The sequence below is a fragment of the Lynx canadensis genome, chromosome X (genome assembly GCF_007474595.2).
Source record: "Lynx canadensis isolate LIC74 chromosome X, mLynCan4.pri.v2, whole genome shotgun sequence".
NCBI lineage: Eukaryota > Metazoa > Chordata > Mammalia > Carnivora > Felidae > Lynx > Lynx canadensis.
In genome coordinates, this window is record NC_044321.2 from 91,657,284 (window position 1) to 91,684,645 (window position 27,362).

Below are 27,362 nucleotides of genomic sequence, written 5' to 3' on the forward strand. Positions count from 1 at the left end.
AAAAATAGCACAGCATTAATAGCAATCTTAGAAAAGTATAGGGGGGCACCTGGGCGGCTCAGTCAGTTAAACGTCAGACTCTCGATTTCCGCTCAGCTGATGATCTCTCAGTTTGTGAGTTCCAGCCCTGTGTCAGGCTCTGCACTGACAGTGTGGAGCCGGCTTGGGATCTTTCTCTCTCCTTCTGCCCCTTCCCCCCTCCTCTCTTTCAAAATAAATAAGCTTTTTTTTTTTTTTTAAGTTTGTGCCCTCTAATCCAGAACTTCCACTGTTGAGTATACAGTCTAGAGAATGCCTTACAACTGAGCACCAACATACGTGTAGAAGAATCATTTGCAGCATTATTGCTTGTAAATACCCCAAACTGGAAGAAATAAAATTATACAACAAACAGTAAAGCATATACTTAAATTGCTGCCTTTAGTAATACAACCAAATTTCATGCAGATAAAAAAGCTGAGGCACAGAGTGATACGATTGTTTATCCAAAATCACACATATTTTAAGTGACAGAGGTAGGATTTACCTGCAAGCAATCACATTCTAAAGTCCTTAGGTATTATATGGTGCTGCTTCTCATAAATTTGTTCCCTAAGAAGTGATTGATATTAGGATAAGCTATATGAAATTGACATGTTTTGTGAGTCAAAAGAGTTGAATACTAGCAAATTCATACGGTTCAACCCAACAGTTCTCTTAAGTTCTGAAATCACCTAGTTGGTCTGAAATCACCTTGCACAGTGTACCAGCTTATTTCTCCCTAGCCTTCGCCCTCAAAATGAGTTTTTATACTGTCTTTTATTGGTGACAAAAGTTTCCTCTGAATGCCATCATTGCTGAAGACTCTGGGTTGCTTCTTTATTCTGGTTTTTATTTTATTAAGTGACTGTGGTAAAAAACAAAAAACAAAAAACAAAAAAAGTCTTACGAGCCATAGGGAATGGAAATGATGAAAGCAATTACAAATGTTAACACAGGCCAAGAATTATAGTCTTCTGCGTGCATTTGTACTAGTGACCCACTTCCAGGCAACAGAGGCTTCCCAAATTAAAAAACCCGTAATAATCTTTTTCTGGGAGTGAACCAGAGAGGGCGGGGGAGAGTGAACGCAAGTGAGATCTTTTTTTTTGCGGGGGGGGGGGGGGGGGGGGGGGGGCGGGGCTCCTATTTCTGTCTTGAAGCCAGACAATCCACTTGCGGTTCTCCCTAAGCCTCCCTCTGTCTCGCCATATTTGGCTTCCCCTCACTCTCGCGCGGCACCTACCCCGCCTTCTCTGGCAGGAAGCCCTCCAAACCGATAGAACTTCGTCGAGGGAAACAGATAAAACAAATACACGGGCCCAGAGAGGCCGATAAAACTTTGCAAAACTAGAAACAAAAAAGGAAAAACTAACCAACCTCAACCAACCAGCGCCCTGCCTGCTGGGGGCGCGGTCCTACTTCCTGTCGCACAATCATACACACAAAAGGCAGTGCGCCGGTGCCAGAGACCCAGAGCCGCCATCGTCCACAGACGGGTGAGCGGGAAATATGGACGCGGCCTTCACAGATATGGATTCAGGAGTCCCCGTGAAGTTCGAACCCCAGAATGAGATGTCTGGCTTTCAGGACAGCCTAGTCTTCCAGGTACCACCTCTGCCAAACCCACTGCCCTGGGCCGTGTATATGCCGCAGATGCCCAGACAAGGGAGCCCAGCCAGCATGCTGACCGAAATGGCGGCTGACGACCAGGGTGGCTTTGACGGCTACGGCGGTAACCAACAGCAGCCGCTGCCGCCGCCACTGCCGCCGCCGCCGCCACCGCCGCCGCCACCGCCGCTGCCGCCACCGCCGCCGCCGCCGCCGCCGCCACCGCCGCCGCCGCCGCCACCGCCGCCGCCACCGCCGCCGCCGCCGCCACTGGAGCCGCCGCAACAGCAAATCAAGTGCATGGTGTGCGGGGACAAGGCAAGCGGCAAGCACTACGGCCAGTTCACGTGCGAGGGCTGCAAGAGCTTCTTCAAGCGCAGCATGGCGAAGAACCTGAGCTTCAGATGCCGAGCCAACCGAGACTGTCGCGTCAATCAGCACCGTCGCAAACAGTGCCAGTACTGCCGCTTCAGAAAGTGCCTCGACGTCGGTATGAAACCAGAAGCAGTGCAAAGCAACAGGAGACCGCCCACCCAGCCAGCCCACGGGCCATCTGCGCTGACCACCCGGCAACCCTCCGACTGCTATCCGAACCTGTCTGGGTATGTTTCTCTGCTCCTCAGCGCGGAGCCCAACCCCTTGCCTTGGTCAAGCTGCCAGTTCACACCGCCCAACACCATCCTCAGCCTCGAGGACATTTGCGAACAGGCTGCGCGGATGCTCTTCGGCGCCGTGGAATGGGCCCGGAACATACCCTTCTTCCCGGCCCTGCCAATCAGCGACCAGGTGGCCATGCTTCGCCTTACCTGGAGCGAGCTGTTCATGCTGAACTGGGCGCGGTGCTCCATGCCACTCCACGTGGTCTCGTTCCTGGCCTCGACCTGCTTACACAACACGCCCATGTCTTCGGACCAAGTTGCTGTCTTTACGGACAACGCCCGGATCTTCCAAGAGCAAACCGAGAAGCTCAAAGCTCTGCAAGTCGACCCCACCGAGTACAGCTGCCTCAAGGCCATCGTCCTGTTCTCTTCAGACGCCAGCGGTCTCTCCGACGCGGCGCAAGTGGAAAGCTTGCAGGAGAAGTCCCAGTGCGCCCTGGAGCAATACGTTAGGAACCAGTACAACGACCAACCAACGCGATTCGGAAAGCTTTTGCTTCGCCTCCCTTCCTTCCGCACCGTGTCCTCCGCAGTCATAGAGCAGTTATTTTTCATCCACCTGGTAGGTAAAACCTCCATCAAAACCCTCATCCGGGGTATGTTACTGTCAGGTAACAGTTACAGCAGTAATAACTAGCCGTACGTGGCACTTCAAAAAATAAGGCAAAATAAGAATGGGGCAGGGGGCTGAAACGGAGAGAGCAAAAAGGTAGACTGGTTTCTTTGCTTAATACTGTTAAAGGATATAAAAGGGATGTTACAAGTTTGCCAGAAGAAGGGAGGGAAAGAATTTAATGGACTGTGAGTTTGAAAAAAAAAAAAGAGACTGTCAAATGAACTTTTACAGAATACCAAAAAAACCCCACAAAACACCAAAAAACAAACAAAAATAAAACACACACACACACACACACAAAACCGAAAAATTCCTATGTCGGAACAGCCTGCTACTTATTTTTGTATAAAAAGGAAATTAGTCTTCCTCTTGTTTTGGTAAACTTGTGAAAAATATTGCCCAAAGTGCCTTTAAGGAGATTGGGAGAAAATGTGCAGAATGGAGAGAAAGTAAGCCTTTTTCCCCAAATTATTAACTGTGTTTTATCTATGTTCTCTTCTTGTACTGTTCTAGTTCCAAACCACTTTATTCTGTGGCTCTATAATATGTTTGGATATAATCTTGGTTTCTTAAAATGTTGTGTATCCTTAAAATGTATGTTCTTCAAGAATTAAAACTGAGTCCATGAAAATATCACAGGAAGACATAAAACTTTGAAAGGCAATTCCAAGATGATGGAAACACACAAGTGGTATCCAAAAACTTTAGATGAAATCGAGCACTCTAATTTGAGAACTGGAGGAATCACATACAACACTTAGCTTCCCTTAACCCTGCCTCTTCCCTCAAAAGACACTATGACTAACCTAGATTTTTAAAAACGCTTTAGAGAATGGACTGTAGGATTTATTGGCAGCAACAAATGTGTCCAAGACGCATGCTGTCTTTTGAATAGAAAGTGAACGTTTGTACTTGGAGTTGAGCCCCATTTAGTTCTTGAATTGTTATGGAAATCCTACATTTGTGTATTCGGAAATCCTTTATGTTATCAATGCTGATATCATCCCCCCTTTTTTTTAAAGAAATGTAGTTGAAATCAGCATGACAGAATAATACTGTTGGCACTTATAGGTAACATGATTCATTCGGTATCTTCGAGTTTACAGTTAGGTTTTGTTTTGTTTTGTTTAAGTGCAATATGTCAGTATACTGTAAAAGATATAATAACTGAATTATTTGATCAAGTGTTATATTCCAGGGGAAAATGAGAGTATTCCAAAATTAAAGTATTATTTATTTGGTATCTTAAAAAAAATAATCTTTTGCTGAGCAGGCCTACACCCCAAATGAGAGTAAACCATATATCCTAGGCCCGATCACCCAGAGGATTCCATACAACACAAACCCATCCGTTTTGAAAGAGCCTTCCAAAATTTCATGGAAACAAATAAGTAGACACAATGCATCAATTTCTACACGCAGAGAAATTTCCTTCAGAATTGTATCTTTGGATTTTAAGAAAGTAGAAAATAGGGAAGGATGATGACAAGCAAGTCATGAAAAAATGGGGAACAAAAATCTCTGTGTGATCTCCCAGGTCAGAAAGATCTACTTGTTGGTATGGGGTAAAAAATATGAATAAAAATTTACAAATGCCTGAGAGAAATCATCTCAAGTATAAGCGATTGAACTGAGTTACAAAATCTGGAAAAAGAAAGTTACAAAATGGCTGTGCAATTTTGGTCCAAAAGGTGCTACCTTTGTCTAATGTTTCCGAGCCAGAGTTTTCTTTCCATGCAGAAATGAACACATCAAAGCTAATTTTTTTTAATTGCAGTGTAAAGTGAGGTACGACATTAGCTTTGTGCGTATGACATGATGATCTCACATCTTTACCAACCAACACTTGTTATTTTTTGTCTTTTTGATAATAGCCGTTTTGACAATTGGGTGACACTGTAGTTTTGAGTCATATGTCCTTAATGATATGTGATGCTGAGCATCTTTCCATGCACCTGTTGGCCATCTGTATGCTTCGGTGGGAAAAGGTCTATTCCCACAGAATAGAATATTCTGTTCTGCTCGCTTTTGAACCACATTGCTTGGGTTTTTGTTGTTGTTGTTGAGTAATAGGAGTTCTTTAACTATTTTGATAATAACCCCTTCATAGATATATGATTTGCTAGTATCTTTTCCCATTCAGTACGTTCCTTTTTTATTTTGCTTGATGGTTTCTTATCTAACTGTGCACAAGCTTTTTGGTTTAATGTGGTCCCATTTGTTTATTTTTGCTTTTGTTGGCATTACTTCTATAGTCAGAAATGACAAAATGATATTGTCAAGGAACTTATCACCTATATTTTTTTCTAGTTTTATGATTTCTGATCTTACATTCAAATTTTTCATCCATTTTGAGTTCATTTTTCCCCCATTTGTTTTAATGTGCAAATATTTGTTTACTAGACTTGGCAAATGTATTATGGTAAGATACGATATGAACAATGTGAAAACCTGGATGGGAATATATGAAATCTCTATTATCGTTGCAACTTTTCTGTATATGAAATTATTCCCAAAATAAAGTTCTTTAAAATCTTTTTAGGTGTGTATTCTTTTTTTCTATGTCTTCTTATCATATTCCAGTAGATAATTTGTATTTCTAGGGAAGTACTATTTTGTTTTGAGGTATAACACTTCTACAGTGAGTGCAAAAATCTTAATTGTATAGAGCAGTAATTTTTTTAATATTTTACTTTTTAATAAATGCTTAACATATATTTATTTTTGAGAGACAGAGAGAGAGCATGAGCTAATGAGGAGCAGAGAGAGAGGGAGACACAGAATCCAAAGCAGGCTCCAGGTTCTGAGCTGTCAGCACAGAGCCCAACGCGGGGCTCGAACCCAGGAACTTCGAGATCATGAGCTGAGCTGAAGTCGGACTCTCAACCAACTGAGCCACGCTGGCACCCCTTTACTTTTTTTTTTAAGTTTATTTATTTATTTTGAGAGAGACAGAGACAGCGCCAGCGGGGGAGAGGCAGAGAGAGGGAGAGAGAGAGAGAGAGAGAGAGAGAGAATCCCAAGCAGGCTCCGCACTGTCAGCACAGAGCCCAATTCACGAACCCCGAGATCGTGACCTGAGCTGTGAACAAGAGTCAGAAACTTAACCAACTGAGCCACCCAGGTGCCCCGATCAGTACTCTTTTTAACACACATTTATATGCACACGACTGTAACCACCCTCCACGACGAAATTTGAAGCGGGGTTTGTGAGCAAATGGCTAAGAATTCTTGAGTTTTTTCGTGCAAAAAGGGGATTTTGTTGCAGCACGGGGACAGGGCCCATGGGCAGAAAGAGCTACACTGGCAAGTGTGAGGGGGGCTGATCATTTATTTTAGATTTGTTGAGGGAGTGGGGGGTAGAGATAAAGTAAGTTTCTAAGGAATTCGAAAGCAAGGCTTTCAGGATCTTAGCCTGCTGCTGTCAAGATAAGGTTACCTTTAGTTTTTAACAAAACGTAAACGTTAAGGCGCTAAGGCAGTCATGAGTTTCTTGAGGAAGGTCACACTCTGCGTGCTTCAGGTGTCTGTCCGTGGGCTGCAAGCTGTAGGGAAATTTAATTTCAACATTTTTCTTGCCTTTGTTTCCCCCATCAGTCCAGATTGAAATGTACCGTTACTAGCAACCTAAGTTTCTTATGCCACAACCCCATCAATAACCAGCACCATGCCCCAAGAGATAATCACTGTTTTGACTTCTCTCACAATCGCTAAATTATCTGTTCTTGAGCTTCATGTAAATGGAATCACACAGTTTTTGTTTTGTTTGCTCATTTATTTTTTTTCTTAACTCCACATATAAGGGAAGTCAGATGACAGTTGTCTTTCTCTGTCTGACTTATTTCACTTAGCATAATACCCTCTAGGCTCATCCGTGTTGGTGCAAACGGAACATTTTTATTCTTTTTTATGGCTTAGTAATATTCCAGTGCAGGGTATAATATATAACATACATAATATATATGTGTTAAATCTTTATCCGTGATACCATATGGCATTGGCTTTCCATGTCTGGCTTCCTTCAGTTATAATGGTCTCCAGATTCGTCCGTGTTGTATTTGCAGTTTTTCGAGTTCTCTTGTAATTGACTTCTGGTTTCATACCATTGTGGTTAGAAAAGATGCTTGATATGATTTTACTCTTAAATTCATTGAGGCTCGTTTTGTGGCCTAGCATGTGATCTGTCCTGAAGAACGTTCCACGTGCACTTGAGAAGAATGTATTCCACTGCTTTTGAATGGAATGTTCTCTATATATCTATTTGTTTGGTCTAATGTATAATTTAAGGTCTATGTTTCCACATTAATTTTCTGTCTGCTTGATCTATCCATTGATATAAATGGGGTTTTAAAGTCCCCTACCATTATTGTATCACTGTCAATTTCTCCCCGTATGTCTGTTAGTATCGGCTTTGTGTATTTAAGTCCTTCCACATTGGGTGTATAAATATTTTAAAATATCATAACTTGTTAGTGGATTGACCCCTCTATCATCATGTATAGTGTCCATCATTGTCTTTTGTTGTCTTTGTTTCAAAGCCTATTTTGTCTGATATCTGTATAGGTACCCCTAATTTACTTTGGGTTCTATTTGCATGAAACCTCTTTTTCCATCCCTTCACTTCCAGTCTCTGTGTGTCCTTAACATCTGAAGTGAGTCTCTTACAGGCAGCATACAGATGAGTCTTGTGTTTTCTGGGTTTTTTAATCAATTCATCCGCTCTCTCTGTCTTTTGATTGGAGAACTGTATCCATTGATATTTCAAGTAATTATCGATAGGTATGTACTCATTGTAATTCTGTTCTTTTCTGGCTGTTTACGTAGTTCCTCTCTGCCCCTTTCTTCTTCTCTTGCTCTCTTTTCTTGTGGTTTGATGACTTTCTATAGTGTTATGCTGAGATTCCTTCTCATTTTCTTTTGTGTATCCACTATGGGTTTTTGCTTTGTGGTTACCATAAGGCTCATACATAACCGTCTAGGTGTTGAACAATCTATTTTGGTTGATAGCAGGTTAAGTACGAATGCATCTCAGAACTCTACATTTTTACTCTGTCCACGTGTTTTGTTTTGAAAGTCACATTTGACATCTTTATGTGTATCCCTTAACTAATTACTGTAGTTACAGTTATTGTTATTACTTTTGCCTTTTAAACTATTTGCTAGCTTTATAAGTCATTAATTCACTGCCCTTAACTGTGTATTTACCTTTTTTTCGGAGAGATTTACACTTTCATATATTTTCTTGTTACTAATAAGTGCCCTTGCCTTTCAGCTTAAAGAAGCCCCTTGAACATTTCTGGTAAGGCCAGTTGAGTGTTGATGAATTCCTTTAGATTCTGTTTGTCTGGAAAGTTCTTTATTTCTTTTTCAGTTCTGAATAATAACCATACCAGGTAGAATATTCTTGGTGCTAAGTTTTTTTTTTTCTTTCAGCACCTTGAATATATCACACTGCTCCCTTCTGGCCTTGTTTTTCTTTTGCTGCTTTTAAGATTCTCTTTATTCTGGGGTGCCTGGGTGGCTCAGTCGGTTAGGCGTTCAACCCTCGATCTCAGGTCAGGTCATGATCTCACGGCGCGATCGAGCATCTGTGCTGACAGGGTGGAGCCCGCTCGTGATTCTCTCTCTCCCTCTTTCTCTGCCCCCGCCCCACTTGTGCACTTGTACTCTAAATAAATAAATAAATAAATAAATAAATAAGGTAATTAATTAATTAACATTACAAATTTTTAAAAAAAGATTCTCTCTTTATCCTTAACTTTCAATACTTTAATTATAACATGGCTTGGTGTGGGTCTCTTTGTGTTCATCTTGTTTGGAATTCTCTGAGCTTCCTGAACCTAGATGTCTGTTTCCTTCCTCAAGTTAGAGAATTTTCAGCCATTATTTCTTCCGAGACGTTTTCTGCCCTTTTCTCTCTCCTCCTCCTGGGACCCCCATAATGTGAATGTTATTCTGTTTGGCATTGAAAATGGATCCCTTAAGCTATCGTCACTTCTTAAAATTCTTTTTTTTTTTTTTTTTGCCTCTCTTCTGTGTTGACTGCCACTGCCCTGTGTTTTAGCTCGCTGATTCTACCTTCTGCTCCCTCTAAGTCTGCTGTTGAACCTCTCTACTGTATTTTTCATTTCGTTGATGGTATTCTTTGTTCTGTGACTTCCATGTGGTGCTTTCTTGTGTTTTCTCTTTGGTGAAATTCTCTTGGTGCCCATCCATTCTCCAGAGTTCAGTGAGCATCTTTACGACTGTTACTTTGAACTTTTTATCAGGTAAATTACTTATCTTTGTATCCTTGAGGTTTTTTTTTTTTTTCTATGTATTAGGCAAAATGGGTATCTCCCCCAGTCTTGCAAGAGTGGCCCCGTGGAGACGTGCCTTATCATTTAACCTTGCCCTAGTTCTTGGCTGTCTCTTGAAACCTTTATAATTATCTGAGTAGCCTGATTTTCTCCGGTGTTCCCAACTGTTGAGGGTGTGCCAAGTCTTGTGGGTACTCCAGAGGGAGGGACCTCAGTTAGTACCTCGTTTCAGGCTGACTGGAAGCTAGACTCTCAGCAGCTTTTAAGGTATGCAAATATATATGGTCTTGGGGGTCCGCAATCATAGACCCTGCTGGCCCCCAGACAGAGTGATCCTTCATGACAGGTGCAAAATTCGGGGCCCCAGGTGAGTCTATGAGCTCCTTTCTTAGGGGTACCAGTGCGTTTTCATGAGGCCAGGTGAAAGCTCGAAGACAGCGTCATACCCCCAGCCTGTCTTCCTTAGGAGCACTTCTGTAGCCTTCAGATGCGTGGGAAGCCTGGGGTCTGCCCCCTACGCTGGAGCCCCAGATCAACTAGATAGGCGTTTTTTCACACGAAGACGGTGGGGGGGGGGGGTGTTTCCGTCAGCTGTCTGTGCCGTGCCCTTGGGGTGGTAGTGTGCAAAGAATTGTCTCTCCAGTTGTTTCAGAACCGTAAGGTCCAGAAGTGCAACTCCCCTTAGCCACTGGAGTCAGTCATTCAAGGGGCATCTGCTAGGTCCCACGTGGAGTGGTACACGGGTGGGGCACTCCCCTGGCCGGTTTTTCTTTTTTTTTTTTTTTTTTTTTGAGGGGAGGCTGTTCGAGTGATGCATGAGGGAGGGTGTCTTGCTGGCTGGCTGAGGCAAGGAAGTAGGGAACACCACCGGGGGCCAGCAGTGAAAAAACAAAACAAAAAAAAAGAGTGACAAAATGGGCTCTGCCAGTATCTCTGTTCCTGGAGAGAGTTCCAACAAGCTCCTCCCCTTCTACCAGACATTTTAAGACCAGCAAACGAATCTTCTTCACAATGGTTCCGGTGCTTTTCCGACTGGGGCTTCTGCACTGGGTCCCAAGGCGAGTACATCCGTGTGCGAGTCCTTTAAGAACGGAGCGTCTGTTTTCCATAGCCTTATGGCTTTTATTTATTTTTTTTTAACGTTTATTTATTTTTGAGGCAGAGAGAGACAGAGCATGAACGGGGGAGGGGCAGAGAGAGGGAGACACAGAATCTGAAACAGGCTCCAGGCTCTGAGCCGTCAGCCCAGAGCCCGACGCGGGGCTCGAACTCACGGACTGCGAGATCATGACCTGAGCCGAAGTCGGCCGCTTAACCGACTGAGCCACCCAGGCGCCCCCCCATGGCTTTTAAAACCAGACATGGCTGGAGCTCGTCTCTCTGGTGTAGCTCTCAAGGGCTGGGGGGGGGGGGGGCTGATGTGGGGCACAAACCCCTCACTCTTCGGGGAGAAGTTCCATATTTGGGAGATCCCTCCCAGCTCTGGGCTGCAGTGCCATGGGTAGGGCCTTTGGTGAGACCGCGTCTCTGCCTCTCTTACCCATCTTGATGTGACCTCTTTGTCCTTCGCTGTGGAGCAGCTTGCTCCGGTAGTTTTCAGATCCTTTCCAGAGGGAATTTTTCCATATGTAGCTATAGATTCGTTGTATCCGTGGGAGAAGGTGGATTCGGGCTCTTCCTGTGTCACCATCTTAAACTGCCTCTTAAAGCAAATTTTAGAGACCCCAAATATCCCCTGGCATAATGCGGAAACTAATTCTTTTGCATGTTTTGTGTTTAAATGAGCGTTTAGAGGATGAAAGAATTCCATTGCAGTTCAGGGATCAGTTTTACAGTTTTCGCCCAATAGTATTAATAAAACGAGGAGAAAACCAAGTAATTCCCCATCCCTGCCCCTCCATTCCCTCGCCCCCACCTTCAGACTAATTGCAAATCTTCATTAATTTATTTTTAAATGCTTATTGATTCATTTTGAGACAGAGAGAGAGAGAAAGAGTGTGCACACGCAAGAGGGGCAGAGAGAGAGGAAAAGAGAATCCCAAGCAGGCTCTGCATTGTCAACGCAGAGTTGGACACGGGGCTCGATCCCATGAACTGTGAGATGATGACCTGAGCTGAAACCAGGAGTCAGATGGTTAACCGACTGAGCTGCCCAGGGGCCCTGTAAATCTTTATTAATTTTTAGATTCTAACGACATCTTATGCTTTGTCAATATAAATACTTCCTAATTCAGATGAACTGAGGTAGAGACAGGACAAAATCAGGGTCATTTTGGGGGAAGTTGTGGTTGTATCTTAAATTCAAGTTGTCATTTGGCTACTTTAACTTACATCTGGGGAGGAAATGACTTTATTAATGTCAGTCTTTTCCAAGCACATTTGCCATGGTTTATTCTTAGAAGAACATTAGAAAAATTACAGTTCTTAAGAAAACCGTGACTTCCCCTTCAGTGACATGTTCTCAAGAAGAAAATTCTTTTCTTCAGACTTTTGGCCCAGGGAGAGTTGGGTAAGAAAGATTTTGAAACCGCTTAATTATCCTTTTTGTGGTAATTAAAATGGAGAACTACTTAAGATTCTAACTGTGCCACAGGATGCCAAATATTTTAGGGTAGTTGTTATTTTGTTACTATACAAGAGACTTATGATTCATGCTTCATCATGTTTTTCACACAAGGCACCGAACATCCCCCCGTGTTGCATTAACCCTACACAGCGTTAACTCGGATCCTGCCCGTAATGCAGCTTCTTATTGGAAACTAACGGCATTAAAAATGTCATTAATTCTTTTTCAGGAATCAACTGAAAAAGAGGCCAACCTGTTGCAGGCTTTTCTCAGCAAGAAAATAACGATCAGTAATTATAATTACTAGTGATCTTAATTAGAAGTTCTCTCAAGCGATGAGATTTAAAAAATGCCAAGAACCTCTCAGAATTTAAACAGTGAGCTTCTAGCTTAGAAATTACAGAGCGTGGGGGTGCCGGGGTGGCTCAGTCCATTAAGCGCCGGACTCTTGATTTTGGCCGAGGTCGTGATCTCACAGTTCGCGGGATCGAGCTCCACGTTGGGCTCTGTGCTGACAGCGCGGAGCCTGCTGGGGGTTATCTGTCCCCCCCTCTCTCTGCCTCTCCCCTCCTTGCACTCTCTCATTCTCTCTCTCAAAACAAATAAACTGCAACAAAAATTATAGAACATGGAGGCCACAAAAATGAGTACTGCTAGGCACACCCACAACCAAGGACAATATTAATAAGACAGAAAGTAGTAGGAGCCTCTTCTCTTGTGTGTAGGTAAGAGTTTGGAGGATGAGGATATGGTTGATATAGTATGTACTTCACATAATTCAAAAACTAAAGAGTACAGTAAATAAACCACCTACAATAGTGCCTGGCACACAGCAAGCCGTGTAGACGTATTACCTACCGCTATTATAAAATAATGTTTATTTTCTAGGGATTTTGCTTTCTATCAAGTTTTTACATTTATCTGCAGGCCCTTAAAGTGTCTTTTGCTGGTTTCTTGTCTAAGTTTATTTATTTATTTTGAGAGAGACAGAGACAGGGCAAATGGGGGGGGGTGGGTAGAGAGAGAGAGGGAGACAGAGAATCCCAAGCAGGTTCCATGTTGGCAGCTCAGAGCCCAACGCGGGGCTTGAACTCACAAAACAGTGAGACCGTGATCTGGGCCTAAACCAAGAGTTGGACACTTAACCGACTGAGCCCCCCGGGCACCCCAGAGTGTCTTTTGAACAATGCTGAATTATGTCCTTCTAAGCACTTATATTTTGGCTACAATTTGCATAAATTAAGTTGCTTAGTTTATTCTTTGTTCTAAGTTTATTTATTTATTTTGAAAGAGAGAGTGAGCGCGAGCAGGAGAGGGGCAGAGAGAGAGGCTCTGTCAGCGCAGGGCCAGACATGGGCTTGAACTCTCAAACTGTGAGGTCGTGACCCGATCCAGAATCCAGAGTTGGACACTTAACCGGCTGGCCCGTCCAGGCACCCCAAGTTTATTCTTAATATACTATCAGTGATGAAGTATTCTTGATAGACTATAAGTGATAGTCAAGGGATTGAGTGACTATAAATTTGTGAGGGACATTACTACACTTTTTTGTTCTTTAGTTGTGTTAGAGCCTAAGAAATAATCTATGGAGTCTATATAGTACATGTAGTTAGTCTGTCCCATTCTTCAAGATTATCTAGGAACAAAGATCCCATTGTCCCGTTTCAGGGTAATCAAAGACCTTGGGGTATTCAAAAAATTTCAGAATAGTTCTAAATGTAAATATCTACCTCTGCGTCTTTCCAAGGCCTTATTCCTTCAACCCATTCTATTGTCTTAATAGTGAGTTTGAAACAGAGTTGCTTTTATACCATATGAATATGTTTAGTGATATGGATCTCCATAAGTACTGAATTAAATGTGTGAAGGAGAGAAAGTCCAAAAGTGGCCTTACATTGAGATGTTTTACAAAAACAAAAAAATTCTCCGAATTCCAGCCAATGAACCACTTAGGTTTGGCAACATTTGAGTTGAGCCAGTTCATTATAGATAAACTAATTTTCATTTTATGAGAATTTATTGTGTAATAGGATACAAGATAGATGGATAGATTAGATAGATACATAGATAATTGATAGATAAATTGTTTTAATGTTTATTTTTGAGAGAGAGAAAGAGAGAGCACACAAGCTGGGGAGGAGCAGAGAGAGAGGGAGACACAGAATTAGAAACAGGCTCTAGGCTCTGTGCCGTCAGCACAGAGCCTGATGTGGGGCTTGAACTCATTCAACCAATACATAATAAGTACCTGCTTTGCATCAGGCGCTTTCCCAATCACTGTGGCTCGAAAAGTTCAAATAACAGGCATGAAGCTTATATTCATGAGAGGAGATAGTGAATAAAAGGGTAAAATATAAAGTGAGATGGTAATAAGTGCTGTGAAGTGAAATAAAATGGTGAGAGGGAATTGGGAGTATCCGTGTGTGTGTGTGTGTGTGTGTGTGTGTGTGTGTATACACACGTATGGTACTTTGTTAATGATGCCTGTACAAGATTACTTGATGGCGATTGATTGATCGATTTTAGTATTTGCTTTTTTTTTTTTTTTTTTAGTTTCTTTCTTTATTTATTTTGAGAGACATAGAGAGTGAGCAGGGGAAGGACAGAGAAAGTGTGAGAGAGAAAATCCCAAGAAGGCTCCACACTGTCAGCACGGAGCCCGATGTGGGGCTCGAACTCATGAACCGTGAGATTGTGACCTGAGCCGAAACCAAGGGTCAGACGCTTAACCCACTGAGCCACCCAGGTGCCCCTAGTATTTGGTTTCTGTTTGTGACAATTTCATTCTATGCTTTCCTCCTTAAACAAGAAAACAACATGAAAATAGCAAAACCTTAAGGCATCCTCACTAATGTATCAAACACCAAAGTTACACAACTAAGATGCCTACCCCTTGTTCCTAGACATGTGTTTTGTTGCTTATGCGAGACGCAAATAATAATAAACCCCTGCCACGTTTGCACTAGTTTATGGCTGTCTCTTTTAGGCAGCAGAATCTAATCGGGTGATATTCTAAAGACGTGCCCTTCTTCAATTTATTGTCTAGGTTAGCCACACCTCTTTGAAATGTTAAGAGGCTCTTCTGGCCTCATATCAAACGGACCAACTCACCAAGGATCAACACTCCATGCTCCAGACTGGAGGGATCTTTCTTCTCTGTGGGGCTGACCGAGAGCTCTCATTTCCCAGTTAAGAACCCTCGAATTTTCCTCCTATGATGAAAATACTCTCTGGCTTATAAAGATCAATTTGGCTACCTCCGCACGAGGATCTTAAGAAGTTTATTTACCGTAAGAGAATTTTGGCTAGTAGTAAGTAGCTATAAACGCCTGGGAGATACGATAAATGCTAGAGGTCTGATTCGCTCGTTTTTGCCACAATAAAAACTCTCATTTGCATAAAGCTTAAGTGTCAGAGAGACAAAAGCCACAGGAAACTTCCTGGATTTGTCGAAGAAATATATTCGTGAAGTCTGACTCAAACAACTTAGAACAAAGAAACACTAAAAATAAATACCTAGCAATTCAGGACTGGATATTGTACATGTATACCCTCTGTGCAACAGACCTGGAAGGTGCAAGTTCATTGTTGAATAGTTAAGACTGTTAGACAAGCATAGGTAGCCGAAAAAGCTTATTTATAAACGATCCTCGCAGACAGATATCCCCAGATTCAAGTGCTAATTCCTGCTGCTTCAGAGTCATTATGTTACTTTGAGAGAGGCTTAAACTTCACTTCTTTGTAGATCTGTAAACGGACAGCAAAGGGCAGGGCAGCGAAGCAGAGAGAGAGGGAGACACAGAATCCGAAGCAGGCTCCAGGCTCCGAGCTGTCGGCACAGAGCCCGACGCGGGGCTCGAACTCACAAACCTCGAGATCATGACCTGAGCTGAGGTCGGACGCTTCACTGACTAAGCCACCCAGGTGCCCCAAGGAAGACTAGATTATTGATGCAAAAGCCAAAATTAGTTGGTTTCCTTTAGCTTACTTTCATTATTATCTTATTCCAGAGTATGACTTGTTGTAATTTATAAGACTTCAATCAGATAAGTTATTTAAAAAGACTATCCTGTTTTGGTCAGACCAATATGTCGTCACTTTAAATCCAACTGATAAATTTTTTTGTCTCCCTATATCTTGAACTTTGATGCCTCAAAGGACTACTTACACAGATTTATTAAAAATAGAAAAGTATTGGGGCGCCTGGGTGGCTCAGTCGGTTAAGCGTCCGACTTCGGCTCAGGTCATGATCTCTCACTCCGTGAGTTTGAGCCCCGCATCGGGCTCTGTGCTGACAGCTCAGAGCCTGGAACCTGTTTCAGGTTCTGTGTCTCCCTCTCTCTCTCTCTCCCTCCCCTGTTCATGCTCTGTCTCTCTCTGTCTCAAAAATAAATAAAACGTTAAAAAAAAATTTAAAAAAACCTGTCTTACTCAAAAAAAAAAGAATAGTATTATTTCACTTATGGCCAAGAATTCTGAAGACCTTAGGTGCTCACCTCTTCCCCGCATCCAAATACACATACTCCTCTCTTACCTCTACGTGTCTCTTCATTCTTTGTTAAATGTTTCAGAAGAAGATATGAAGCAAATATTTTAAAAGATAATAAAAATAGGAAAGCAGCAAAACCAATAGTTGACAATTCTAAAGACAGTGACAATAGCACAGATAAAAAACTGGAAATTCCATAATATAAGCATACTACTTAACACTCTTCCTTATAAATTTAAATTAATACACCTTTAAATTTTAAAAGCACTTCCGCATATGGCATCTCACTTAATTATTATTATTTGTACCAGTGACCCAGTGCTGTGACAAGTTGGGTATAATTAGCTTCATTTTTTGAATATTATTTTAATGTTTATTATTTATTTTTGAAAGAAACAGAGCACGAACGGGGGAGGGGCAGAGAGAGGGAGACAGAATCCAAAGCAGGCTCCAGGCTGCGAGCTGTCAGCACAGAGCCGGATGCGGGGCTAGAACCCATGAACCACGAGATCATGACCTGACCCAAAGTTGGAAGCTTAGCCAACAGAGCCACCCAGGTGCCCTATCTTTTTTTTTTTCTTTTAATGTTTATTTATTTTTGAGAAAAAGAACACAAGCAGGGGAGGGACAGGGGCCGGGGGGGGGGATGGCGTGGGGCAGCGGGAGTGGTGGAACAGAGGATCCAAAGCAGACTCTGCACTGACAGCAGCCAACCTGATGCGGGGCTTGAACTCATGAACTGCAAGATCATGACCTGAGCTGAAGTCAGACGTGTAACCGGCTGAGCCACCCAAGCGCCCCCTAGCTTTATTTTTAAAATAAAGAAAGTGAGGCTCGAAGAGGTTAAAAAACTGTCCTCGCTGCAGAGTGGTAGAGTTTAGATTACAGCCTAGCTCCGTCTGACTCCAAAGCTTGAGCCCTTTGTACCATTAAATACGCGCAGTGACACAAAGAGGTAGATCAAGTAGTGGCACTATTCTCAGCTACGAGGTATGGTGATAACGTGAGTGCAACTCCTGCAAGCAAGTGTTCTTTTTTTCTTTCCCTTCCGTTGACAACCAGAGAGGGTGATACGCTTATGATGGCCAAACTAATCATTGTTAGCCCAGGAGCCAGAAATCCTGTGTCACCCTTGACCCTGTTCTCTTTCCACTATCCCATCTTTCTTGTCGAATTGTGACCCTCTTTGCTCCAATGCACCTGTAGTTGGCCTCAGGTAAATTCTGGTGAAGACCATTTAATATAATGTTCTTATAGGGGCGCCTGGGTGGTTCAGTCAGTTGAACGTCTGACCTCGGCTCAGGTCATGATCTCGCGGTCCGTGAGTTCGAGCCCCACATTGGGCTCCGTGCTGACAGCTCAGAGCCTGGAGCCTGCTTCGGATTCTGTGTCTTCCCCTCTCTCTGTTTCTCCCCCACTCGTGCTCTTTCTCTCTCTCTCAAAAATAAACATTTAAAACAAGTGTTTAAAAATATATGGGGCGCCTGGGTGGCGCAGTCGGTTAAGCGTCCGACTTCAGCCAGGTCACGATCTCGCGGTCCGGGAGTTCGAGCCCCGCGTCGGGCTCTGGGCTGATGGCTCAGAGCCTGGAGCCTGTTTCCGATTCTGTGTCTCCCTCTCTCTCTGCCCCTCCCCCGTTCATGCTCTGTCTCTCTCTGTCCCAAAAATAAATAAACGTTGAAAAAAAAATTAAAAAAAATATATATATATATAATGTTCTTATAATTTTAATATAGTTTCCTAATTATAAAGAGTTCAGTTTCCCTGAGTTTCTAACCTAAGCTACCATGTATATAAATTAAACATCCAAGGGTGAAAAGCGCCCCTAGATTTTTACTTCTTGCCCTTAAGTGAATTAAAGAATAAATTACATGTCATGCTATTGGGATTAAATAGAGTTTAGTGGCTTCAGAAGAGCACATTGTTCCCTAAATGTTCTCACTCGGGAAGTTGGCAATACGTATTAATCAAGCTAAATACTCCCAGTCAGACCGGAATGAGGTTGTTCTCATGAATAGTGCACCTGGCAGCAACACTGAACAGTATATATGAAAAAGGATAATTCCTGGGATATGGGGACTGAACCATCGTTAGGGAGAAGGGACAAGCAATGTCCCATCGGGACACGATAGTAAAATGAACTTTGCTCTTGTCGCCTCTACCGAACGTTATGGTATTCATCCACTAAAATAGCGGTCTTAGCAAAGCACATATTTGAAACGGTTAACCAAATTTTGGTCAGATTGTTTGTTTCCTTCATACGATTTTGAGCGGGTCTGAGAGTTATTTTTTGCTGCAGATTAATAATGTTAGTATTAGCTTTGCCCTGTGAATATGATTTCAGTGAGATTGACAGAACGGTTTGGACAATTCTACATTCCTCAGATAATTAGGAGGCCTACATCCAGGGTCTGAGAATCAAAAAAAATGGCCTTAAAATTCAAATCGCTCAGCTCCCTCATTTTACAGACTTGGAAACTAAGGCTCATCGAGCTGGACTGATTACTTTCAAAACACAAAGGTAAACAGTATGAGAGCCAGGAGTGGAGTCTACATCCAGGGTGTGACCATTGATCCAGACTGCATTCTTTCAAAACCAAGGCCTTGGGGGGCGCGCAGGTAGTTCAATCGGTCAAGCATCTGACACTTGATTTTAGCTCAGGCCATGACCTCAGGGACCGTGAGATCAAGTTCCGCGTCAGGCTCTGTGTTGACAACACAAAGCCTTCTTCGGATTCTCTCTCTCTCTCTCTCTCTCTCTCTGACCCTCCCCTACTCGTGCTCTTTCTCTCTGTCTCTCCAAATAAATAAATAAATGTTAAAAAAACAACAACAAAGTCCTGATGTTGCCAGGAGCTGATTAATCTGACAAATTCACAGCGCTGGGGGTTTTAGTGTCAGGAAATGATCTAATTCTTTTCCTAAGATGCGTGTATTTCAACATGGACCTTCGATGACTAGAGTCTTCAGTTCCATTTAAGCAATTTTTAAAAATTTATTTATTTATGTATTTATGTATTTATTTGTTTGTTTGTTTAGAGAAAGAGCAAGGCAGTGGCAGAGACAGAGGGAGAGAGAGAATCCCAAGCAGGCTCACGCTGGCAGCACAGAGCCCCATGCGGGGCTCAATCTCATGAACAGTGACATCATGACCTGGGTGGAAATCAAGACCGAGCCATTCAGGTGCCCCCATTTCATAATTTGTAGATTGGAATGTGAACACAAGGATACGTAAAGGTTTTGATTGACGTGTCAGGCCAGTAGTATGTTGCCTACCCAAAGAGAAATTTTGAACGGTGCTTGTATAATATGCTGTTGTTGGTCATAGTAAAGGCGATCTTATCTCAGCACTGAAAACAACTTTCTCACTCTGCACAAATCTACCTTGTATTTCTAAGCCCTTGACTTCTAAAATATTAAGAAACATCTGCTGTAAGTGAAGTAGTTACTTATTGAATCAAATACTTTGATAGTTATTTCTATAAAGTTAAACAATGCATAGCATGTATTATTATAATAATGTAAATTTCCTTGGGGCGCCTGGGTGGCTCAGTCGGTTGGGCATCCCACTTCGGCTCAGGTCACAATCTCACGGCTCATGGGTTCGAGCCCCGCATTGGGCTCTGTGCTGACAGCTCAGAGCCCGGAGCCTGCTTTGGATTCTGTGTCTCCCTGTCTCTCTGCTCCTCCCCCATTCATGCTGTGTCTCTCTCAAAAATAAACAAATGTCAAAAAAATTAAAAAAAGAAACAAGCAAAATAATATAGATTTCCTCTCCATAAGAGGAGAGCATTGTTCAAATCCCTAGTACTGTGTAGCATTGAATCAATTATATTTAAAATTATCTCTCCATTCTAAGTTACAGTATTATGTATATAGCATAAATTGTACTTAAACTTAAAAAAATTTTTTTAACGTTTATTTATTTTTGAGAGGGATAGCATCAGCAGGGGAGGGTTAGAGAGAGAGGGAGACACAGAATCCTAAGCAGGCTCCAGGCTCTGAGCTGTCAGCACAGAGCCTGACGTGGGGCTCGAAGTCACAAGCTGCTAGATCATGACCTGAGCTGAAGTTGGATGCTCAACCGACTGAGCCACCCAGGCGCCCCAAATTATATTTAAACTTTGACCATGCCAGCTTCTCACTATTACGTTCATATTAAAAACACAGCAGAATGAGAGAGAGAGCATAAGCGTTGTACTATCCTTATTCTTCTCCCCTTCAAATGTTCTGATGCCTAGGCACAAGTGACAAAGAGATATGACACAAACCCTACCCTCAATATTTACAGAAAGAGATAAAAACAAAAACAAAAAAACAATGCAGAGCAGTTTAGACCAGGTGAAAAATATACAATAAATGTCAAGTGAGGCAAAACAGAGGGGTGACTAAGGATTCATGGTCAAGGAAGGACTCATTGAGACAATATCAAACTCAAATGGCATTCTCTTGAAGCTCAAAGTTGCTATTAATGAATTTCAAGGACACAAAACTTTGGTTTTAATGTGCTAAGTTCTCCATCAATACGACATTCTTTAGATAAACAGTGAGATAAATCACAACCTTATGAACCTTTTGGCATTTACTAGCATGGTTTATATCACCGCTTATGAGTTAGAAATGGTTGGCATGAGCCATAGGTTCAGTAGTCTTTCAGAATCCCTCCCCTCCCTCGAAAAATAAAAATAATTCTTTTAATTTCAAAGATTCTTCTTTTCTTAAGGGATATTTGAAATTTGGGGGTACATATCTTTCCTACCATAATGGATGGAAAAATAAACTCTTTTCAATGTCTAAAAGAGACTACAAATAACTTATTAAATGAAAAGAAGTAAGTATTATAGACTTGACTTCAGCAGTAGGTACATTCATTCCTAATACTAACTAGTATTAGGTGGGACACTGTACGATAAAACATATATTATAGTAGAGTATAATATAGTATAGTATATATACATATATGCTCTATTTATATATAAATATTTATAGATATATTTATATGCTTATATACATTCCACCATGATAATATTTGAGAGTTGCTAAATGAGAAGCATACACAAAATTCTGAGAGGAATATATCAGCTCAGAAGCCTCGTTCACTCATTCATTTATGTATTCATTTGAATAATATTCACTTTGGATCTACTGTGTGAAAGCACTATTCTAGATGCTTGCCAAGAGAGTTGACATTCAAGAGGGGTCTTAAAGTATGACTGGGATTTTGACAGGCAGAGAAGGAGTGGGGTTTGACATTCCCGGCAGTGGGAATGACATAAAAACCAACGGAAATTTAAGAATACATGCTATGATCAGGGAAACTAGTCCTGAGTGGAAAGAATATTGAGTGTGTCAGTGTTAGGGGAAGTTAGAACAGGTAGGAAGATGTCAGACAACAACGCGCCTGGAATTTAAAAATCCAAGTGAATTTGGAGTTTATTGTTTGGACAATGGAATGCCATATTTTTCCCATTAAAACCTCTTGGGGGCGCCTGGGTGGCTCAATCAGTTAAGCGTCCGGCTTCGGCTCAGGTCATGATCTCGCAGTCTGTGAGTTCGAGCCCCGCGTCGGGCTCTGTGCTGATAGGTTAGAGCCTGGAGCCTGCTACGGTTTCTGTCTTCCTCTCTCTCTCTGCCCCTCCCATGCTCATGCTCTGCCTCTCTCTGTCTCTGAATGATAAATAAATGTTAAAAAAGGAAAAAAAAAAAACCTTTTGAAGCAGTCCGTGAAAGATTCTGATTTTGATTTTGATGTTAGAAACATTAAGTTTTGCAGGATTACTGGATTCGAGTAGAGTAAGATTTTGTTGGCAGCCATCTTCTACACCTACCCAAACTTTTCTCAACAATTTTTCATCTGGGTGTAGTTGATCCACCATGTAACATTAATTTCAGGTGTGCAACCTAGTGAGTCAGCATCTCTGAACCTTACCCTGTGCTCACCTTGCAACACTATGATGATATTGTTGACTGCATTCCCCATGCTGTGCCTTTTATTCTCATGGCTGTAAATACACTCATTCTTTACACATTTTCTCAAGATTTCTCAAGTCGTCATAACTGGTGGACTTTTTGTGCCCCTGAACACTCTTCACACTGATGGAGAATATAAGCATTAGCATTTGCTTCTTTGGTGTTTTTGGCTAATTACATTTCTAATTTCCCCTAATATTTCCTTATTTTTCCAATGCATTATGCCAAAGGGCAAATAGGCATCCTGGACATCGGTAGCTGGTAAAAAGCTAAAGATACTCTATGTGTTAGTGCAACCTTTACATAAAACTAGATGCTCCTAGCAGAACTTTCCAGTACAGTCATGGCCTTGGTGATAGACAGAGACCAACCTGGCTAGAAATTAATCCAGAATATTATCAATTATACACTACATATTGGCCCACCCCACAGGAGCGAGTTTTGATGGCAGTTTATCTAGCTCTCATCACCTAATTAACTCATATCTCATAGTTCGATATGACCCCATAGTCCTTTCTGTGTGTGTGTGTGTGTGTGTGTGTGTGTGTAGCAGCCCATATTAGTCACAGAGGGACTCAAGGCGATCTGGCAAGCGGTGGAAAACGTGAGGCAGCAGTGGAAGGACTGAGAAGCCCATATTAGGTAACGGAGAGCATTCAGCAGTCTTCATTAGGCAACGGAGAAGTGCAGACCTGCATATTAATACAACTACCAAGGCCTAGTTTCCCATTTCCTCTCCTCGAGTGAGTTACTTCTGGTATATTTTTTTCTCTGGGTTTTCGGTGTTGCCTGGCTCTTCAGCATTAACCAACAAGCCTCTGAGGATACCTGTCTAGATCATAGTCGAGATGTCCCTTGGAATCATCTGCCTTTTCCCCAGTTTTCATCATCAGTGCACCCAAGAAAAAGGAAGCTTTCATTTACATGGAATCAAAGAATAGAAAAGAATGCAAGGTGTTATATCCAGAGGGAGTACAATGGGTTCCAATCAGGAGGAGAATTGATTGCTACACTGCCTTTGACAATTCGGGTGATGTATCTGGCTCCTGGCTAGCAAGGCACACTTTACTTAGATTTGTCTAATTTTATGGGTTAGTTCCTACCAAGCTAAGCATTGACTCACTGATGGAATTATTCAAATTTGAGGACAACTATAACCACTCTGACAAGTTCTTTTTTCTTAAAGACAAAGGTTTTTTGTTTTTTTTTTCATTTAAAAAAAATCTTTACTTATGTTTGAGAGACAGAGAGAGACAGAGTGCAAGCAGGGGAGGAACAGAGAGAGAGGGAGACACGGAATCCGAAGCAGGCGCCAGGCTCCGAGCTGTCGGCACAGAGCCCGACGCAGGGCTCGAACTCGAGGACCGTGAGATCATGACCTGAGCCGAAGTCGGACGCTTAAGCGACTGAGCTGCCCAGGCGCCCCCACTTTGACAAGTTCTAGCTGTATGAAGAACTTTGTCAGGAACTCTGATTGAATGTGTGTGTGTATATAATATATATTTATTCAAATTAATTATCATAATTTTAAAAGACTACCGCAGTTTTCCTTAAATTAGGAGACATTTTCCAAGCCACAAAGTCTTTGATGGAAGAAGTAAATGAGGTAAAAGAGTAACAAAGAACTCCCTCTATTCCAGAGAGGGCCATTTAAAAAGAAAGTTTTTGCACTATGTTCTTAAAAGACCCTCCTACTAAGTTATTTTAAGTGGAGGCATTCAAACTTTGGAATTAACCACGGGGATTTTGCAATAGAATGTTGGGAGCTATCTACTGAATACTTAGCACTGACTAGGATATATTCACATGCGATTTTAGCTGCATGAAGTTCCACATAAAGGATAATGAGCTTTTTGATCCACCTTTCATTTGAGCAAATAGGGATCTCTATGAAAGCTGACTTCAAAGTCCGATTTAATGATACTATTGGACACAGTGATGGGAAACCACGGAGTGAGATCAGGAGCTTTTACACGGAGCTTCTGTGCTATTTCCTGACACCTGCCATTAGAAATACGAGCCAATTAAATATAAAAAACAATGGCAAAAAAAAAAAAAAACAAAAAAAAACAATGGCAGTTATCTTAGAATGTGGCCTAAAGCTTCACAACTCCACTTTTTTTCCTCAGAAACACATTTGAGTATTTCCCAAGAGCCAGACTAATTGTGAGAAACCCAAGCTGTTATGCAGCACATGACGAAAATCAGAGCATTTCACCATGAAGGTGTCTACTCGCTTCAAGTTTTGCTCGGGATGAGGCCTTTAGCCTCACACTTTCTGGTCTTATTTTACTGCCCACTAGGCTTAGGTTCTTTTCATCCACAAATTTGAAAAAAAAAAAAAAAAGTTATCATCCCTCTTTTTCATTCCTCAAGAAAAAGATCAATCAAACCACTTAAATCTTGTGCGTTCATTTGTCTTTCCAAACATTAAATGGAGCACCTGGGGGCACCCGAGTGGCTCCGTCGGTTAAGCCTCCAACTCTGGATTTCGGCTCAGTTCGTGATCTCCCAGTTGGTGGGATCGGGCCCCCGCATCAGGCTCTGTGCTGAAGGCACAGAGCCTGCTTAGGATCCTCTCTCTCTCCCTCTCTCTGCACCACCCCCCGCCCCGCGCTCTCTCTCTTTCTCAAAAGAAATAAAAAGCAGTTTAAAAATCTGAAATGGAGCACCTAAAGTGTGCTGGGTTCTCTGTTTAGTAAACATACTCTTTTGCCTGTAGGAACTGTAATGGAGGAAAGTGACACCGTCTGGATCATTTTAATCCAACGTGGCATAATTGCAAAGTTAGATCTAGGCCAGGGTTTCTTATGAACACAAAGGGAATGGAGTTAATGGAGGAGGAAGCGTTCTAGGAATGGCTCCAGGAAGGTGCAAGGCTAAACTAGCAATTAAATACATGTTGCTGTTCCACCAGGCTCTGGGGTGCCTGAGTGGCTCGTCAGTGAAACCTCTGACTCTTGATTTTGGCCCAGGTCATGATTTCATGGTCGCGAGATCAAGTCCCTACTCGGGCTCCACGCTGAGTCTCGAGCCTGCTTAAGATTCTCTCTCCCCCACTCTCTCTCTGCCCCAAAGCTGCTGGCTCTCTCTAAAGAAAAAAAAAGAAAAGTGGGCTCTCATTCCAAGAATAATATGGTTCTGTTTCATATAACGTAGAGACGAAAAAGAATGAAAATCATTAAGAAATAGTCCCTTCTAAAATGACATAATGTTCAAATTGTAGATAATTTCTCTGTCTTTATAAACTTTCGCAGTAGCCAAAAGACATTAAAGCGATCCAAAAAAATGAAATAAAAATTTAGAACACTTTGGCTTTAGGAGATGCATAAGCTTCCGTAATCTCCTTTTTAGTAGGAGGAAAGCTGAAAGTTTTGGACTTTTTAAACACTTGCTTACCCCAAAAGCCTATAGGATGCTGACCAATTTTAAGTGGTCTCAAATGACAAGTAGTCTAGGCTTTTGTCCAACAGTGTTCTATGCTGGTGGTCTCTCGAAAGCCTTCAACTGGTATTTCCAGGGACTTGTTGCAGTAACATAAATTTCTCGCAGAAAGTAATTCAAAAAGCTATCAAAGTCCTTGGTCTGGTGTCTGCTCCCCCTACATTTTTACCCCAGGCAAACACATCCATCCACTTTCATATTTTCAGCTGCCATCTACTAATGACATCCAACTCTAAAATCCAGGCTACAAGCTTTTCCTACACTTTAAACCCTTGATCTTCAGATTTTATGAATGCTTTCATCCCAGGAGGAATGCTTTTCTGTTTGTGAAAAAGCTATGCCAACGAAAAGAGAAGTCAATCAGCATCCAGGGGACAAAGTAGGAATATGGTCAAATAGTTCATTTCATCTAAAGGAAAGAGGCAGGATAAGAATTGGAGTCATCAGAGGTACCCGTGGGTTAAATGAGGCTTTACCCTGTTGTGTTTCTCCTGCTGTGTCCCAAGGGGTGCCACAATGCTCCATTTTATGTCCTAGTCACTTCTTCTTGCCTTTTATTCTTTTGTCCTCTGCCTGCCTGGTTCTCAGACTCTTGGCCTGTGATTCATGTGGTCTTCAAACTGTAGACATACAGCCTCATTCCCAGGTTAGCCTTTGTTGCCTCCCTGCCCACGGCAAGCCTTTCATCACACACAAAAAAAAAAAAAAAAAAAAAAAAAAAACACCTAGAAAAGTTTCTAGACCTCGCCCCAAAAGGATTATATGATGGTGGTCCAGCTAAAATTTCTAGTTTCTGATTTTAAAACTTATTTACAGAAATATTTTACAGTGTATTATAGAGAATACTAAGTCGTGGAATAGACCACATGTGGCATAGTGAGCCGAAAAAGCTGCTTACGTAGAGAGAATGGCTATGTGTGTTCCTGGAAGCCTTGGAATTCCTGAAGGTCTGAGTAGGTCTCTGACTCGGTGTGAGTTGAGGGACACCGCTAAAGTTGTTTTGCCTTCCCACACCACTCAAAATATTTCCCCATCACTTGCCATTCCCCACAATTCAAGTAATAAGAGTTTAATTTTAATTCAAAATGCCTAATTAAAATATAGATGCTGGGGCGCCTGGGTGGCTCAGTCGGTTAAGCATCTGACTCTAGATTTCGGCTCAGGTCACCATCTCACAGTTCATGAGTTCAAGCCCTGCATTGGGCTCTGGGCTGGCAGCATGGAGACTGCTCGGGATATTTTCTCTCTCTCTCTCTCTCTCTCCCTCCCTCTTTCTTCCCTTCCCAGCTCTTTCTCTCTTTCAAAAGTAAATACACTTTTCAAAATAATAATAAAATAAAATATAGATGTTATGAATGAAACAGTTTAAAAGTAAAGAAAGTGCCCAAACACCAATTTTGCCTTTTTGTAATTTCCCCCAGACACCCTCTTCATGTTTTTTGAAAGTTTAACATGCTGATGTTTAGAGAATGCTTTAAAGTCTTTGGGTAACAAAAGAGATGTAAACAGGACAATGACAAGGGTAATATAATGAACTGTTCTGAGAACATATAGAGGGGCCCATGGGTGGCTCAGTTAAGCATCCGACTTTGGCTCGGGTCATGATCTCACGGATCGTGGGTTCGAGCCCCGTGTCGGGCTCTGGGCTGACAGCTCAGAGCCTGGAGCCTGCTTTGGCTTCTGTGTCTCC

The 27,362-nt window shown here is 42.1% G+C and overlaps 2 protein-coding genes across 2 annotated transcripts in view; both read left to right on the forward strand.

Annotated features, from left to right (window-relative positions):
• Positions 1–27,362, forward strand: part of HTR2C (5-hydroxytryptamine receptor 2C) — a 168,320-nt gene that overhangs the window by 47,629 nt on the left and 93,329 nt on the right. The window lies entirely within an intron of this gene.
• Positions 1,594–2,925, forward strand: LOC115507451 (COUP transcription factor 2-like). The gene is made up of 2 exons (XM_030305801.1): positions 1,594–1,766; positions 1,908–2,925. Exons 1-2 carry the CDS (start codon positions 1,594–1,596, stop codon positions 2,923–2,925), a joined length of 1,191 nt encoding a protein of 396 aa, XP_030161661.1.